Source organism: Oncorhynchus nerka, linkage group LG20, assembly GCF_034236695.1.
Source record: "Oncorhynchus nerka isolate Pitt River linkage group LG20, Oner_Uvic_2.0, whole genome shotgun sequence".
Lineage (NCBI taxonomy): Eukaryota > Metazoa > Chordata > Actinopteri > Salmoniformes > Salmonidae > Oncorhynchus > Oncorhynchus nerka.
Window position 1 is genome coordinate 31,940,254 of NC_088415.1, and position 18,354 is coordinate 31,958,607.

At 44.3% G+C, this 18,354-nt stretch overlaps 1 protein-coding gene across 3 annotated transcripts in view; it reads right to left on the reverse strand.

The window, feature by feature from the left end:
• Positions 1-15,899: 15,899 nt before the first annotated feature.
• LOC115102283 (MICOS complex subunit mic25a-like) overlaps positions 15,900-18,354 on the reverse strand; it is a 54,823-nt gene continuing 52,368 nt past the window's right edge. For all 3 annotated transcript variants that reach the window (XR_003859430.2, XR_010460159.1, XM_029622074.2), the window contains one exon: positions 15,900-18,032. Coding sequence is in view for 1 of the 3 variants with exons in the window: in XM_029622074.2 (XP_029477934.1) it covers positions 18,009-18,032 (24 nt within the window). In the remaining 2 variants the exon portion in view is untranslated. The remainder of the gene's footprint in view (positions 18,033-18,354) is intronic.

Consider the following 18,354-nt stretch of genomic DNA (forward strand, 5'->3'; position numbering starts at 1 on the left):
AGTGCGCATGCATAGCCCGGTGCGCTACATCGCAACTCCTCGTATCGGCCGGGCTAGAGTGGGCATCGAGCCAAGAGGAATGAAGCAGGCTCAGCGCATCTGGTCTCCAGTGCGTCTCCTCTGCCCGGGTTATATGGCACCAGCCCTACGCACGGTGTCACCGGTTCCCCAGCACAGCCCTGCCTCCTGTGGCAGCCCCACGCACCAGGCCGTTTCTCCGTCTCCTCCCTCCAGGTGCTCCCGCCTGTCCAGCGCTTCCAGAGTCTCCCTCCTGTCCAGCGCTTCCAGAGCCTCCCTCCTGTCCAGAGCCGCCAGAGCCGCCCAACATGAACACTTAACACGCTGCTTTTTGGTCTACTCCTTCTTCCACCAACGAAAACTGTTACACGGGCATTAATAAATGATTGGTGACAGCCTATATGCCCTGCCACCTATCTGTTTCGTGTCTCAGGTAGCCCGCGAAAGCCAGCATGGATAGAATTAAATAATTGACCAATATTTTAGAATGCAATAATTTACGAATATTTGCCATATTCTAATAATTCTCATGTGCCAATGTATCGCCACGGCCCGTGCCGTTGTGAAATGTGCACTCCTGTAGATCTGAAATAATTGTATAGCCAAACTTGCCAGCCAAACGGAAAAGCAAGGCAAGGCAATTCAGGCAGTCTTTGAAGTCAGGAAAATCATTGTCCTGCAAAGAATCATAAATGTTATAGTTGAAATTTTATTTTGTAAGCAGTAGCCGTTTAGAATGTGTGGAGTGGATGCTTATTTACTTATTTTATTATTATTTTTGCACCAAAGAAAACAAGTGATAGACAACAATACAGATAGTTATAGTTATAGTATTTGGCGATCATAATTTATTCTGAAAACTGTCACACCCTGATCTGTTTCAACTGTCCTTGAGATTGTCTCCACCCCCTCGAGGTGTGACTTATTTTCCCTGGTGTATTTATCCCTGTGTTTCCTGTCTCTCTGTGCCAGTTCGTCTTGTATGTCTTTGCTTCTATTCTCTTTTTGCTAGACCACCCTTCCTGTTTTCTGGACTCCGTACTGCCTGCCTGACCATTCAAATCAAATCAAATGTATTTATAAAGCCCTTACATCAGCTGATGTCACAAAGTGCTGTACAGAAACCCAGCCTAAAACCCCAAACAGCAAGTAATGCAGGTGTAGAAGCACGATGGCTAAGAAAAACTCCCTAGAAAGGCAAGAACCTAGGTAGAAAGCTAGAGAGGAACCAGGCTATGAGGGGTGGCCAGTCCTCTTCTGGCTGTGCCCGGTGGACCATTCTGCCTGCCCTGACCTTGATCCAGCCTGCCACTCTGTACCTTCTGGACTCTGAACAGGTTTTGACCTTTTGCCTGTCCACAACCATTCTCTTGCCTACCCCTTTTAGATTGATCAATAAATATCAAAGACTCAAACCATCTGCCTCCTGTGTCTGCATCTGGGTCTCGCCTTGTGCCTTTATAGTACGAACGGGCCACGACAGACCCAGCAGACTTGGACCATCTCCGCCAAGCTGTCTCCCTGCAGGGAGCCACCATTGGGAGGCATGAGGAGCTTCTACAGGACGTTTTAGAAGGGCTTTGTTCCTTGACGGAATCCCACGGCCAAGGATTTAAGGCTATTATGGAGCAAGTCAGGGAGTTAGCTCATAGGCAGCCTGCCACCTCTGAGAACCGCCAACCACCCAGTAACTTTTTTCCTGTTAGTGGTGAGTTTGTACAGCCTACTCCGTCCCCCCGAGAACCCCACTTACCTCCTCCGGAGCAATATTCTGGGGATCCTGCTACCTGCTGGGGTTTTCTTTCTCAGTGATCTCTTAATTTTGAGCTACGGCCATCTTCGTTTCCTTCGGACCGATCAAAGATAGCGTATATTATTACGCTAATGTGGGGAAGGGAGCAACAATCCGCCATTTGTCGTCATTTTGAGGATTTCATGGCAGAGGTGAGGAACGTGTTCGATTCTCCGGTATCCGGGGGAGAGGCGGCCCGAGAACTTCTTGAATTACGTTAAAACACCCGTAGTGTGGCAGACTATGCTGTTGGTTTTTGCACGTTGGCCGCCGAGAGTGCCTGGAATGCCGAAGTCTCTTTTCGATACCTTTCTTCTCTGATTATCTGAGGTGGTAAAAAATGAGCTAGCTGCTCGGGAATTACCGTGTGGACCTAGACTCCCTCATCGCCCTCACCATTAGAATTGATGGATGTCTAAGGGAACGCAGGAGTGAGAGGAAGTCTGGCTTAGTGCACACTCGTTCATTCGCAATGGCTCACTCACCTTCGAAGGAATCCGGAAGTCCTCGAAGGCTGCTTTTCCAAGAGGATCTGAAGCCCCCCAAGCTCCCTCGAGAATCATCGGCGACCGGTGAGTCAAATACTCCAGAACCTACGAAACTGGGCAGAGCTAGATTATTGCCTAGGGTCCGTTCACATAGGCTAAGTTCCAACAGTTGTCTGTATTGTGGGGCTGCGGGACATTATATAGCCACCTGGTTAAGACACCTATTTCTGTAGAATCCTCTAAATCCCATCAACCTCCTTTTTTGTGATTCTGCTGTGGGGAGATCAGTCTATATATCTCCGGGTCCTCATTGACTCTGGGGCAGATAAGAGTTTTATGGACGCTACACTAGTTTCTGAATTAGGTATCCCCACTCAAATCAAATCAAATCAGAGTTGATGTGTCACGTGCGCCGAAACAACATATGTAGACCTTACAGTGAAATGCTTACTTACAGGCTCTAACCAATGGTGCGGAGAAAAAAAAGTATGTGTGTGTGTGTGTGTGTGTGTAGGTAAGTAAAGAAATAAAACAACAGTAAAAAGACATTTGAAAATAAGTGTCACGTTCTGACCTTTATTTCCTTTGTTTTGTCATTATTTAGTATGGTCAGGGCGTGAATTGGGTGGGCAGTCTATGTTTGTTTTTCTATGTTTTGGGGTATTTCTATGTTTCGGCCTAGTATGGTTCTCAATCAGAGGCAGGTGTCATTAGTTGTCTCTGATTGAGAATCATACTTAGGTAGCCTGGGTTTCAGTGTGTGTTTGTGGGTGATTGTTCCTGTCTCTGTCTTTGCACCAGATAGGACTGTTTAGGTTTTCCATGTTTATTGTTTTGTAGTGTTCATATGTACATTTACGTATTAAAAGAGCCATGGACACTTACCATGCCGCATATTGGTCCTCTGATCCTTTTCACCTCTCCTCTTCGGAAGAAGAGGAGGAAATCCCTGACAATAAGAGTAGCAAGGCTATATACAGACACCGGTTAATCAGGCTTATTGAGGTAGTATGTACATGTGGGTATGGTTAAAGTGACTATGCATATATGATGAACAGAGAGTAGCGGTAGCGTAAAAGAGGGGTTGGCGGGTGGTGGGACAAAATAACTCCTCTCTGTTCCCATGGACACTAGAACACTGGACGGCCGCTCCATTGGTAGAGTTACCCACAGCAACGTTCCTGTTCATTTGCGGGTTTCAGGAAATCACAGTGAGGCTATACAGCTTCTCCTCATTGAGTCTCCCCATGTTCCTGTTTTGGGATTTCTTGGTTCAAGAAACACACCCCGTTGTTGACTGGACCACAAGTTCAACCCTGGGTTGGAGTTCGTTCTGCCAGTCCCATTGCCTCAAAGCAGCGCAGCCTTCCCCGAAATGGCCTCCTCAGGCTTAAGTCAAGTCTCGGATTTCTCTGCTGTCCCCACAGAGTACCACAACCTCCTGGAAGTCTTCAGCAAGGCACAAGCTACTTCTCTTCCCCTGCACTTTCCTTAAGATTGTGCCATTGATCTCCTCCCAGGCACCACATCACCTCATGGTAGGCTATATTCTCTATTTGTGCCGGAGACCAAGGCCATGGAAGAGTACATAGAGGAGTCTCTTGCTACTTGTGCCCTCCGTCCATCTGCATCTCCTGCCGGGGAAGGGTTTTTCTTTCTGGAGAAGAAGGACAAGACCCGGCATCCGTGCATTGACTACCGGAGTCTGAATGACATTACTGTTAAGAATCGTTACCCCCTACCAGTCCTCTCCTCGGCTTTTGAACCTCTCCAGGGGGCCACCATTTTTTCCAAGCTGGACCTTCGGAATACCTACCACCTGGTTCGGATACGCGAAGGAGATGAGTGGAAGACAGCCTTCAACATAGCCAGCGGACATTATGAGTACCAAGTCATGCCATTTGGACTCACCATTGTCTTCCAGGCTTTGGTAAACAATATGTTCCGGGACATGCTAAAGAGTTTTCAGTTCGCCTACCTTGACGACATCCTGTTTTTTCTCGGTCTGACCAAGAACATGTTCTTCATGTCAGACAGGTCCTTCAGCACCTCCTGGAGAACCAATTGTTTGTGAAAGCCGAGAAGTGTGAGCTCCACCGCTCTACAATCTCTTTCCTGGGATATGGCATCACTGAGGGAAATGACCAGATGGATCCTGGAAAGGTGAAAGCAGAGGTGAATTGGCCTCAACCAACATCTAGGGTGCAGTTGCAACGTTTCCTGGGTTTTGCTAACTTCTACCACTGTTTCATTTGCGGTTACAGCACCCTGGTGGCCCCCCTCTCTGCACTCACCTCTCCCAAAGTACCGTTCCCATGGTCTCCAGCTGTCGACAGAGCCTTTGTGGACCTGAAGCATCAGTTCACCACAGCACCCATCCTCATCCATCCGGACCCGTCCGGTCAATTTGTGGTAGAGGCTGATGCTTGTGACTTTAGAGTGGGGGGACATCCTGTCCCAGTGATCTGCCCAGGACCAAAAGCTTCATCCCTGTGCCTTTCTGTCCCATCGTCTCAATCCTGCAGAGAAGAACTACGATGCAGGCAACCGAGAACTCCTAGCGGTCAAGATGGCGTTGGAAGAGTGGAGGCACTGGCTGGAACAGAGCAGTACAGCCATTCGACAACGTTTCTGGTGGCCCACAATGGTTCCTGATGTTTCTGCCTTCGGCGCCTTGTGCACGGTGTGTGCCCAGAACAAGATTCCACAGCAAGCTCCTTCTGGCCTTCTTCAGCCACTACCGGTCCCTCGTCGTCCCTGGTCTCATATCTCTCTGGATTTTGTCACTGGGTCAAAAAGGAAAATCCACCCCTGTCGAACAGATAAAAATGTTGTTGATCTTTAGAAAATGTCTCCAATATCTGCCGTTTCCATTAGACATTGCTTTCGTTGAATTAACCTGCCTAATGATTTTAAAAAATCTCAATACAGTTCTAGAATATGTTACGAACAGAGTGGACTAAGTTTTGGAGACTTTACCCTTTGCCAAAGTGTCTAAAAATTGTGTTGTTTTAAAGGAGTGCAAGAGTGAATTGAATTATTGCACACGCGCACTTCAGAGACCAGGTGTTCCATTATGGAAATATGCAACTACATGCTAGAACGTGCAAATCGTCCGTAGAGCTCGAAGACAGGTTTGTGTGTCGAGGCACAGATCTGGGGAAGGCTACCAAAAAATGTCTGCAGCATTGAAGGTCCCCAAGAACACAGTGGACTATTCCTAGTGCTGGCCGCCTGGGCCAAACTTAGCAATCGGGGGAGAAGGGCCTTGATCAGAGAGGTTACCAAGAATCTGATGGTCACTCTGACAGAGCTCCAGAGTTCCTCTGTGGAGATGCGATAAGCTTCCAGAAGGATAACCATCTCTGCAGCGCTCCACCAATCAGGCCTTTATGGCAGAGTGGCCAGATGGAAGCCACTCCTCAGTTAAAGGCACATGACAGCCCGCTTGGAGTTTGCCAAAAGGCACCTAAAGGACTCTCAGACCATGAGAAACAAGATTTTCTGGTCTGATGAAAGCAAGATTGAAGTCTGGCACCATCCCTACAGTGAAGCATGGTGATGGCAGCATCATGTTGTGGGGAGGTTTGTTATTGGCAGGGACTGAGAGACTAGTCAGGATCGAGGGAAAGATGAACGGAGCAAAGTACAGAGAGATCCTTGATGAGAACCTGCTCCAGAGAGCTCAGGACCTCAGATTGGGGCGAAGGTTCACCTTCCAACACGACAACGACCCTAAGCACACAGCCAAGGCAACGCAGGAGTGGCTTCAAGACAAGTCTCTGAATGTCCTTGAGTGGCCCAGCCAGAGCCCGGACTTGAACCTGATTTGAACATCTCTGGAGAGACCTGAAATAGCGTTGCAGCGACACTCCCCATCCAACCTGGCATAGCTTGAGGGGATATGCAGAGAAGAATGGGAGAAACTCCCCAAATACATGTGTGTCAAGCTTGTAGCGCCATACCCAAGAATAATCAAGGCTGTTAATCGCTGCCAAAGGTGCTTCAAAAAAGGGTCTGAATACTTATGTAAATGTGATATTTCAGTTTCTTTTGTAGTGCATTTGCAAAAACGTCTACTAACCTGTTTTTTCTTTGTCATTATGGGATATTGTGTGTAGATTGAGAACAAACAACAATTTAATCCATTTTAGAATATAGCTGCAATTTAACAAAATGTGTAAAAAGTCAAGGAGTCTGAATACTTTCCAAATGCACTGTGTGGAGATGGTTTAGTGGCTAAAATATGGGGTTAAACACATGTCCCAAAAAATATAAATATGTTTCCTTCTTTTTCTTATATCGCTCAGATATAGGACATACACTTCAGAACAAACTCTTTATTTTTTATTATCTGTTTATCCATGTATGAAGCTGTTATTCAATGCGTTTCTATGGGCTAATAGCAGAAAGGCCAAATTCAACGTTTAATCTTTAAAAAATGTTTTATACCTTATGGGGTCCTAAAATTCAAAATCCATTAGCTAAATGATCCTTGGTATGACCATCCTAAAACAATTCCATATGTTAGCTTAGCAGACCTCCCCCTCTATTCGCATGTCCATGCAGAACTCCATGTCATTATCTAGTTTGATTTGACAAGCTGCTGACATACATTCTCTTCTCTTCCTCTCACGATGACCTCTAGTAACCACTTGTTTTTGTGTTAAAAATGAAGCAAAACCTCCCCAAAATGTATGAATAACTGGATTATATGGCCAATTGTGCAAGCGCTTTGTTACTGAAGAGCTTCACAAGTTAATTGCATAATTTTGTGTAGTGGCAGACAGTAGTAATTAACACCAACAAATATCACTTGTATTAACATGGATCATTTTCCTCTTATAGACATGACCAGAGGGGTGGGAAGTGGCAACTCTCAGTAAATGCCAGTGAATCCATGCTCCCCGCTGCTGGAACAGGAACTATCACGACAAAGGGAAAAACAAAATCCACAATGATGAACCACTAAAGCCACTTGGTAGGGAGCATTATGGGGGGAAAGAAAGGGAGGAAAAGGGAAATGACAATGCGGTCCGGAGAAAAAAGAGGAGCGATAAGAGGAAGACTGTGGTCTAATCCTGCTTCCTAGAGGGATTAAATTGTGCACTCTCTCTAAAGTTGATGCCAGGGTTAAACAGACCAGTCGTTCCTCTCCTCTCCTCCCTCTGTACGCGTTCCACAGGTCTAATGGCATTACAGGGATGTGGAACTCTTTTATCTGAACGTGTAATATCACAAGGTAGAGAAGTCTTTAGCAGTACATCTAAGCTTGGCAGCGACCAGGTCAGTCTAATAGATGTCACTCGTCTGTCTAATCTGATGGAGGAGGTGATAAAAACGCTCTCCGTTCTGTGAGCCGATTTCCCCTGGGGACTACCGGACAAGAGGATGCACTCACTGTCTCTCAGGCCTACACAGACAGGGACAAGAAGACCAGCCACGCTGGCAGTTAATATCATACAGAGGAGAATGATATTAATAACCAGTACAAGAGTGGAATGACAATCACAGTAATGGCAATAATATACAGACAACTCATTTGGGTGTGATTTGTCATCATATAATGTACACAGTCAACTTACACTGTACAATAAAACCACTTCATGAGGGCATGCTGGTGACTATTGATGTTTTCTTATCCAAATGGCAAGGTGGAAATTACCAGTTGTGATTCTTCTTATTTTCTATTCTGATGCCTTGTCACTTTACCCTGCATTTATGTACATAGCTACCTCAAAGACCTCGTACCCCTGCACATTGATTGGTACTGGGAAAGCCCTTTCCTATTTCAGCATGATAATGCCCCTGTTCACAAAGCGAGGTCCATACAGAAATTGTTGAATTGGAATTGGAACGCTGACTGCGAGCCAGGTCTAATTGCCCAAAATCAGTACCCAACCTCACTAATACTCTTGTGGCTGAATGGAAGCAAGTCCCAGTAGCAATGTTCCAACATCTAGTGGAAAGCCTTCCCAGAAGAGCGGAGGCTGTTTTAGCAAAAAGGGGGGGCCAACTCCATATTAATGCCCATGATTTTGGAATGAGATGTTCGATGAGCAGGTGTCCACATACGTTTGGTCATGTAGTGTTACTTCATTTTTGTGTATTTAATTCCTCTTGTGTTACTAACATATACAGCGAATTCGAAAAGTATTTATACCCCTTGACTATTTCCACATTTTGTTACTTTACAGCTTTATTCTCAAATAGACAACAAAGAACACAATACACACAATATAGGTTTTCAGATCTGTTTATAAAAGTTTAATATCACATTTATAAGTATTCAGACCCTTTACTCAGTACTTTGTTGAAGCGCGTTTGGCAGAGATTACAGCCTTGAGTCTCCTTAGGTATGTACCTGTATTTGTGGAGTTTCTCCCATTCTTCTCTGCAGATCCTCTCAAGCTCTGTCAGGTTGGATGGGGAGTGTCACTGCACAGCTGTTTTCAGGTGTCTCCAGAGATGTTCGATCAGGTTCAAGTCCGGGCTCTGGCTGGGCCACTCAAGGACATTCAGACTTGTCCCAAAGATACTCCTGTGTTGTCTTGGCTGTGTGCTTAGGGTCGTTGTCCTGTTGAAAAGTGAACCTTTGCCCCAGTCTGAGATCCTGAGTGCTCTGTAGCAGGTTTTTCAATGATCTCTCTGTCCTCTATGTCCTGTTGGAAGGTGAACCTTTGTCCCAATCTGAACCTTCGCCCCAAAATCTTGTGTTCTGAGAGTCCTTTAGGGGCCTTTTGGCAAACTCCAAGCAGGAGGTCAAGTGCCTTTTACTGGGGAGTGGCTTCCATCTGGCTACTCTACCACAGAGTCCTGATTGGACTGTCAGAGTGACCATCGGGTTCTTGGTCAACTCCCTGACCAAGGCCCTTCTCCCCCTATTGCTAATTTTTGCCGGGCGGCCAGCTCTAGGAAGAGTCTTAATGGTTCCAAACTTCTTTCATTTAAATGATAGAGGCCACTGTGTTCTTGGGGACCAATGCTGCAGTAATGTTTTGGTACCCTTCCCCAGATCTGTGCCTCGACACTGTCTCCGAGCTCTACGGACAATTCCTTCGTCCTCATGGCTTGGTTTTTGCCCTGACATGCACTGTCAGCCGGGGGACCTTCTATAGACGGGTGTGTGCCTTTCAAAATCATGTCCAATCAATTGAATTTACCACAGTTGGAATCCATCAATTTGTAGAAACATCTTAAGGATGATCACTGGAAACAGGATGCACCTGAGCTCAATTTTATAGCAAAGGGTCTGAAAACTTATGTAAATAAGGTATTTCTGTTTTTTACTTTGAAGAATCTGTTTAAGTGTGTAACACTTTTTTGGTTACTACATGATTCCATATGTGTTATTTCATAATTTTGATGTCTTCACTATTATTCTACAATGTAGAAAATAGTAAAAAAATATATAAAAAAACTTGAATGAGTAGGTGTGTCCAAACTTTAGACTGGTACTGTATTTTATTTTATTTTTTACTCTGCATTGTTAAGAAGGGCTGGTATGCAGGCATTTCATGGTGAAGTCTACACCCATTGTATTCGATGCATGTGACACATGCAATTTTGATTGGATTTAAATACCAGTTGGTCACATTCACGTGCTTTGTTGAAAAACGGCGTCAACCATAAACTAAATGTACAGCGATCATGCTGTAATTGTAAACTAATTACAGTGTTCAAAAACATGTTATTAGATTGCTTTTAATAGATTATGTTTTGTTATTAAATGTAACTGCCAAAAATGCTGTAATCAAGATCATTTTCTTAGTAGGTGATGTCAGAGGTCAACATGTGGGAGAAGTTGGAGCTCAGGGATGATGGAAGAGTTTCCAGTCATATGTGGTAAATACCACCTTCCCACTTGGTTATAAACACAGGGTAATTATGAACATTACTATCACATTGAAATTGGCTTCCCTATCACTCTCATTCTATGAATTGTTGAGGGCCCAGGTTAAGATGAGGAGATTGGCTTACAGGTAAACTGAGGTTTCAAAGTGGAGTGCCCCCTGTTGTCCTCCTGAAGTATTGTCAGGTATGTATGAGAGAGGTGGTGTGTGAGGGAGAGAAGCAGAGCCTCTGAGTGTGACTGACTGTAATGAGTGTGTGCAGCGCCACAGTGCCAAGGCCTGCTGTGAGTGCTGTATCGCCAAAGGGCAGACAGGGGAGGCATTGCAACCACCCACCATGCAGAAAGAGAACGCGAGAGAGAGGGAATGGGGCTGAGAGTCAAAGTTCACCATGTAGTACACGGAAATCAGTTATGAGTTTTTATTGTCACACTCCTCTACAACATACCAACCTGGACTCAGGGGTAGATGTAACATAGTAAATGTAAAGCTGTCTCCCACCGTATGGTATGTATTAATTTGTGGATGGCCATCACCCATTTCATATGATACGTTACTAATTACAATTCATATGATATGTTACAAATTTGCAATATGTATGATATGTCACAAATTTCAATTTGTTGTGGAACTTGTTGTGGAGCTAGGTGGCTAACGTTCCCTATGTTAAGGTTAGGGTTCAGGCTAGGTTAAAGGGTTAAGATTAGGGGTAAGGTTAGCTAACATGGCAAGTAGTTGCAAAGTAGCTAAAAAGTAGTAAGTATTTGCAAAGTATCTAACGAGCTAAAATGCTAAAGTTGTCCGTGATGAGATTGGAGCAAGCAACCTTTGGGTTGCTAGACATTCGTGTTATATGTTCACCCATCCACCCCAACAAACCACCCACCCACCATCCTTTCGTTTCTGCCTTTAAGTAACCTTCTGTCTTATGTAACCATACCAGAAATAACATATCCTACTCATTTGAGTGTCCCATATTTACTTTTACTATGTTACGTCTATTCTATGAGACCAGGCTGAACATACCTGTAGGAAGTATCACAACCATACCAAGTCATAAGATATCTCTCTAGCCTCGATTATAAGAAACTCCTGTAATTCTAGAAATGTCAGCTCTCAACCCAATCAAATCAAATCAAATCAAATCAAATTTATTTATATAGCCCTTCGTACATCAGCTGATATCTCAAAGTGCTGTACAGAAACCCAGCCTAAAACCCCAAACAGCAAACAATGCAGGTGTAAAAGCACGGTGGCTAGGAAAAACTCCCTAGAAAGGCCAAAACCTAGGAAGAAACCTAGAGAGGAACCAGGCTATGTGGGGTGGCCAGTCCTCTTCTGGCTGTGCTGCCTTTCTTCCTTAGAAATCCCTGATCAGGGCTGGGCGAGGAGAGGAGGACTATCCGGGTCTGATTCAATTAGTATAAGACAGGTTCCGCTATGCATTAACAACTGGGGTTAAAATGGGAGTGGATTGAATTAGCAGTGAATCAGCTGTGGAGGAGCTGGTAGCTGGGATTGTGTAAAGCTGTTGTGTGGAGCAGGACATGCTGGAGCAGAATAGAGGCTGTCAGACAGAGGCACGCTCTAATTAAGGACCATTGTCAGAGTACTGCTCTCCCAGTGAGCTGGCTTATGGAGCAGCCTGGGAGGAGGGAGGCCCACTGTTTAGAGACTACTGAGAGCGATGTTAGGCTACACTGCAGCATGCGACGGGAGGGAAGAGTGGCTTGGTGTTCGAGACAGTTGGTGGTCCATGTTCAGTCGATAACATTTGCCTGGCATGGGTAAAGTAATTGTCCTGTATTGTTTGTACATGGAACCTTTACATACTGTAGCTTCATGTATCATGATTCCACCCTCTTCTCTTCAGGTGTGAGGATCTATGGCATGAGATGCTAAATGGATTCTAAATGTAGGTAGAGAGGAGGTGAAGCCAGCGGGTTATGAGGAATGATGGGAGGTGTTAGGTAGACCTGTGAATGCAATCAGAGACACTGCTGAAACCCCACCCCCAGCGAACACCATTCCTTCACAATCACAGGTTGGCATGCAAGGAAATTCAATCAAATATATTCAGTACATTTTCCAAATGACTCTAATTTGTGTAGCCCTTGAATTATATATAACTTTGTTATAAACAAGCCTGTTCACGAAAGTCACACTGTGTTACACCCTTGTGCAACCGCATGACTTTTCAACTGGGGAAGTAAAATAGAAAATATTAAATAAACGTCCTTCGCAGTGCTGTACTGTACTTCCTGAGATGCATCCGTGGGTGTCAAAAGTACACTACATGACCAAAAGTGTGTGGACACCTGCTTGTGGAACATCTCATTCCAAAATCATGGGCATTAATTAGGAGTTGGTCCCCCCGTTGCTGCTATAACAGCCTCCACTCTTCTGGGAAGGTTTTCCACTAGATGTTGGAACATTGCTGCAGGGACTTGCTTCCATTCAGCCACAAGAGCATTAGTGAGGTCGGGCACTGATGTTGGGCGATTAGGCCTGGCTGGCAGTCGGCGTTCCAATTCATCCCAAAGTTTCCTCCGCTCCAAAGTCTAATGGCGGCGGGCTTTACACCACACCAGTCTTCGCTTGGAATTATGCATGGTGATCTTAGGCTTGTGTGCAGCTGCTCGGCCATGGAAACCCATTTCACGAAGCTCCCAACGAACAGTTCTTGTGCTGACTTTGATTCCAAAGGCAGTTTGGAACTCGGTAGTGAATATTGCAACCGAGGACAGATGATTTTTACGCGCTACGCATTATAGCACTCGGCAGTCCCATTATGTGAGCTTGAGTGGTTTACCACTTCACGGCTGAGCTGTTGTTGCTCCTAGACGTTTCCACTTCACAATAACAACCCTTACAGATGACCAGGGCAGCTCTAGCAGGGCATAAATTTGACAAACTGACTTGTTGGAAAGGTGGCATCCTATGATGGTGCCAAGTTGAAAGTCACTGAGCTCTTCGGTAAGGCAATTCTACTGCCAATGTTTGTCTATAGAGATTGCATGGCTGTGTGCTCAATGGTATACACCTGTCAACAACAGGTGTGACTGAAATAGCCAAATCCACTAATTTGAAGGGGTGTCCACATACTTTTGTAAATATAGTGTATGTGAATTCAATCAAATTCAATCATATTTGAAAGGAGGCTTTCAGCAGGCTGAATGGAACATGTCTGTAGTAATATCTCCTGTGGTAAATGGTATGACATGGGATCAACAGAAGACGCATTTGAATGCCAAGGATATCATTTTCCAATCTGGTACCTGGAAGCTCATCGCTCAAGGCATTCAAGTAGTGGATACCAAAACATCTACGTGACCACATCCCGTGACATTTCTTTTATTACGTTTGCCCGCCAGTCGTTTCCTAGAAAGCAGAATGTCCATGTGTTGAGACCAGTTATGTGGTCTCTCAGTACTGTAAAGCTGATTTTCATATGAAATTACTCTCTAAAAAAGACTATTCTTAGAATTCCTTTACGTGGTTTTGTAAACAGTCCCTTATCACTTTATCAAAGCTGTGTCTATTACAACTTTCAAAGCAGCATTCAAAGTCAGAATGTGTCTCTTGAACATACTTTGTGTGATCAGTTGAGATTGAGAAAGGAGAGGGAGTATAAAATGATACAACATCATATAAGTACAGTATGTAGCAGCAGTTCTTCCAGTTTTGGTTGATTGAGAGGGTGTGTGTGTGCGTATACCAGCTCACGGGGGTCATGAGGGATGGTGTTCCTTACTTACGCCACCTGAGCCCCTCCCTGTGATGACTCGAGCAGAATGAAAAACGCAATAAAGCTGATATCTGACCGTTCGGACCTGCACTGCTCTAATTATTCTCCTCTTTACACACGAAGCGAGGGAAGAAGAGCAGCTAATAACTGAACCGGAGTGATCTGTGTAGCCTGGTATTTGAGGATAAATGTCAGCTGGGTGTGTGTATATACCAGTGTTGCCTAGCCTCTGTGCTCGGATCAAACCTGTGGACACCTCATTCTGGCAGCCCCGGAGTTGAGCCCCAGCGATACGACTGGATTAGCCAATGGTGCTCCTCTACTAACACAGCGCCGGAGAAGCCAGCCCACCACCACCACACTGTTTGCCCAAAGGGTTATCATTCTCCAAATGTCAGGGGCACATGTGGGGGAGTCCAAGAGAGCTCGGAAATAGACCGGGCCTAGGGTGTCCCCTCCGTTGAATGTTCTATTTTTTATATTGCTGCACTTTGCTGTGTGGGTTCATGTGTGGACATTGCTGTTGGCCTATGGTTGTGTGCAGTAGAGCTTCTGCTTCTACAGAAATACAGTACAGATTTGTTTGAAGGCCACCATGTATTGCTGTCCTCTACTCCTCTACTACCATTGTCACTAGGTTGTGGTGGCCTTTAGATCCTGTCCATCTCCTCTACAGGGTTGTGTGAGGTCCCTCTACCCTGTCACTTCTCACAGCACTCTCACTGAGAGAGCCTTATTATGAAAGGCAAATGGGATCCTGCCAGGCACTGTACAGACAGACACACACGCACAAACGCACACACAGCTCCTCATAAGAGATGCATAGCAGAAAGTTAATCGAGGCTCCGATCTTGTGCTAGACCTATCAACCCCTGCATGTCAGGTTACAAATTATGTCACCGCGGCTTGACATGAACAGCACCCTGGTCTGAAATCAATCCCAGCCACAGCCTCCTCTCCCAGCAGTATAAGTGTAGAGGTATTATTCCTGGCAATATTACTCAAAAGCCTCGAAAGTTTTGGAATACTGACTGTCCAAACATCAGGTTACAAGTGGCTAAATCAGATTTGTGTGACAGCAGTAATTTGCTGACATGGCTATGCAAGTGGTCATAGTAATGACGTGTGTGTGCACAGTGGTGTAGGCTGATTGGTGGTTGTGCTCCTGCTTCCTATCACTCAGAAGTGATGTAGCAAGCTAAGGGGACAACATTGCCTGCCATGGACGTTTCCCAGTTGCTTTGAATGTTCAATATCATAGTTCAAGAACACTTTTAAAGCCTCAAAGGATAAGTTGATTCAACTTTCAAAACGAGCCCTTTTTGGCTAGCCACAATCAGATTTGTATCTGACTTCAAACCACCTACGAAGGTGGTTTGAAATGCGGATTGAAATATCAGATTCCATGTGCTAGCTGCCTGTTCAGACTGCAGGAAAAAGAACAGATTTGAATCGGATATGCAACAAATTTGGATTTGAGTCACTTCAAACTGCCAATGTGTTTTAGTTGTGCTTAAATTAATTGGGCCAATAGGAAACACCACTTCATCTTTGTGATGACAGCCAACTGGGGGTGGGTGCTTCTGTGGATGAGGTATGACTTTCCACAGTTGTTTAAACCACTGGTGAGGCGTAACACCACTTCTTGTTATCCATACCTCTTATCTCTCTCATACCAAAATGAAACTGCCTTGATATTTTTCATTTGAATTGAATAGAGAGCAGAGCATCACTGCTGGACTTGATAACATGCTCCCAGGCAGCTGAAACACCTGTATGAGCTGGTCTCTCCTAACAGACACCAGGGTTATTATCTACTACCCACACTCCTGCCCCCATGCCAACAACACATTATATGCTTTCTTTATGGATAAAAGGGAAAAGTGGATGAATTACTATAAAGAAATGTGTTTCTTTCCATGTTTACAAAGAAAATAAAGTGAGCGGATGGATATAGTCACACAAGTATAGCTATAGCCAAACCAAGAATCAGACATACATTAGCATATGGATATTATTTAATTAATGACATCAAGGAAGTAATATAACATAAGCCTGATAAATTAATGGTCAGGATTGCCTGATAATATATTTTTAAAAGTATATATACAGTACGAGTCAAATGTTTGGAAACACCTACTCATTCAAGGGTTTTCTTCATTCTTTACTATTTTCTACATTGTAGAATAATAGTGAAGACATCAACACTATAAAAAAACACATATGGAATCATGTAATAACCAAAAAAGTGTTAGCTTCTTATGGCTGGGGGGCAGTATTGAGTAGCTTGGATGAATAAGATGCCCAGAGTAAACTGCCTACTTCTCAGGCCCAGAAGCTAAGATATGCATATATATTTGGATAGAAAACACTCTGAAGTTTCTAAAACTGTTTGAATGAGTATAACAGAACTCATATGGCAAAAATATGGGAAATCTGAGGTTTGTAGGTTTTCAAGTCTTTGCCTATCCAAGATACAGTGTAAATTTGGTCCGATTGCACTTCCGAAAGGCTTCCAATAGATGTCAACAGTCTTTAGAACCTTGTTTCAGGCTTATACTGTGAAGGGGGAGCGAATAAGAGCTGTGTGACGAAGAGGTCTGGCAGAATGCCATGAGCTAAGTCATGTGCGCGGCCGTGAGAGCGAGCTGCGTTCTGTTTCATTTCTAAAGACAAAGGAATTGTCCGGTTGAAACATTATTGAAGATTTATGTTAAAAACCTAAAGATTGATTCTATAGATCGTTTGACATGTTTCTACGAACTGTAATATAACTTTTTTGACTTTTCGTCTGGACTAAGTGCCTGCGCCTCGTGAATTTGGATTTGTGAACTAAATGCGCGAACAAAAAGGAGGTATTTGGACATAAATTATGGACTTTATCGAACAAAACAAACATTTATTGTCGAACTGGGATTCCTGGGAAGCATGGGAAGCACCGTGAAGCATGGAGGAGGAGGTGTGATGGTGTTGGGGTGCTTTGTAGGTGACACTGTCAGTGATTTATTTAGAATTCAGAGTACACTTAATAACCAGCATGGCTACCACAGCATTCTGCAGCAATACACCATCCCATCTGGTGTGCGCATCATTTGTTTTTCAACAGGACAATGACCAAACACACCTCCAGGCTGTGTAAGGACAATTTGACCAATAAGGAGAGTGATGGAGGGCTGCATCGGATGACCTGGCCTCCACAATCACCCGACCTCAACCCAATTGAGATGGTTTGGGATGATTTGGACCGCAGAGTGAAGGAAAAGCAGCCAACAAGTGCTCAGCATATGTGGGAACTCCATCAAGACTGTTGGAAAAGCATTCTAGGTGAAGCTGGTTGAGAGAATGCCAAGAGTGTGCAATGCTGTCAACAAGGAAAATGGGTGGCTACATTGAAGAATCTCAAATTTCAAATATATTCTGATTTGTTTAACACTATTTTGGTTACTACATGATTCCATATGTGTGGTCGGGGCGTGAGTTGGAGTTGGGTTTCTTCTATGCGTTTGGCCTGGTATGGTTCCCAATCAGAGGGAGCTGTCTTTCATTGTCTCTGATTGAGAACCATACTTAGGTAGCCTGTTCCCACCTGGTGTTTGTGGGTAGTTGTTTCCCGTTTTGTGTTGTGTCACCTTTCAGGACTGTTTAAATTTTCGTTGTTTCACTTGGTTATTTTGTATTTCGTGTTCAGTGATATTAAATTAACATGGACACTTACCACGCTGCGTTTTGATCCGATCTTTCCTGTTCCTCAGATGAAGATCGTTACAGTAGTTTTGATGTCTTCACTATTATCCTACAATGTAGAAAATAGTCAAAATAAAGAAAATCCCTTGAATGAGTAGGTGTGTCCAAACTTTTGACCGGTACTGTATATACAACTTAAAACCTTTAGTTAGTCAGTCCTCTTTCAAATATCTATTGTACCCTGAAAAATGTACAATAGTGTCTGCTTAAAACAATGTATAAAAGACATGATGCTAACACCAAAGCAGCCCGCTGCCCCTAAATAAGAATGAGGGCTACATTTGGAACTGCCAATTTTTGTGCTTCAGTAAAACTATTCCTGGACATGAGTTTTAGTATTTTCCACTGCTGTTCTCCATTGCTCTTCATCCATGGTTTACCAGCAGGTTCTGAAAACAAGGACAACGTTAATCAACCATATGTCAGATCAATTTAACACAATACATAACACAACAACACACACGTCTTCAGACTCACTTCAGCTCAATTCTTAACAAAATGTCTATCAAGCCTCTGACCCCCTTGGGTCTTGACTCTTGTAGGGGAAGCGAGCACAATGATTTTCATTCCTCTGTGATGCTCTTAGGAATTACTAGGTGTGAGTAGGGGGAGGAGTCTCCCTTCTAACCAGCACCAATCAAAGGTCAGCACCAATGATGTCTATGGTCAAGACAATTGTAGTGATTCTCTCGGTGGGGCGTAACCACTTGT